Source organism: Eimeria tenella, genomic scaffold (genome assembly GCF_000499545.2).
Source record: "Eimeria tenella Houghton genomic scaffold, Eth_scaff1898, whole genome shotgun sequence".
NCBI classification, from domain to species: Eukaryota; Apicomplexa; class Conoidasida; order Eucoccidiorida; family Eimeriidae; genus Eimeria; species Eimeria tenella.
Window position 1 is genome coordinate 594 of NW_013541737.1, and position 307 is coordinate 900.

General features: G+C 29.3%; 1 protein-coding gene across 1 annotated transcript in view; it reads right to left on the reverse strand.

Moving 5' to 3' along the window:
- Nucleotides 1-12, reverse strand: part of ETH_00036395 (uncharacterized protein) — a gene marked incomplete at both ends in the record, with an annotated part of 575 nt that extends 563 nt beyond the window's left edge. The window contains one exon of the mRNA XM_013374016.1: nt 1-12. Coding sequence (XP_013229470.1) covers nt 1-12 — 12 coding nt within the window.
- Between the last annotated feature and the right edge of the window lie 295 nt (nt 13-307).

Genomic DNA, 307 nt, shown 5'->3' on the forward strand with positions numbered 1-307 from the left:
GTATTCGCATATCTACGCATATTAGTACACAAACAAATATTTACAGATACAAATCTATATATATATATATATATACAAATATATGCACATATATATTTATATACCCTGATGATAAATATTCAGCAATATATATATCAGTTAGGAGATATAATGGGGAGAGAGAAATCTTTTAGAAAGAAGAACTTAACTTTTGAATTTCAGGATTCTTAAAAGTTTCTTTTTGGCTGTTTGCAAAGCTGCGCTGCTTACTCTAAAAGTGTCTGGAGACAAAATGTATTCATGGGGAATATCCCACAACAGAGAAAGA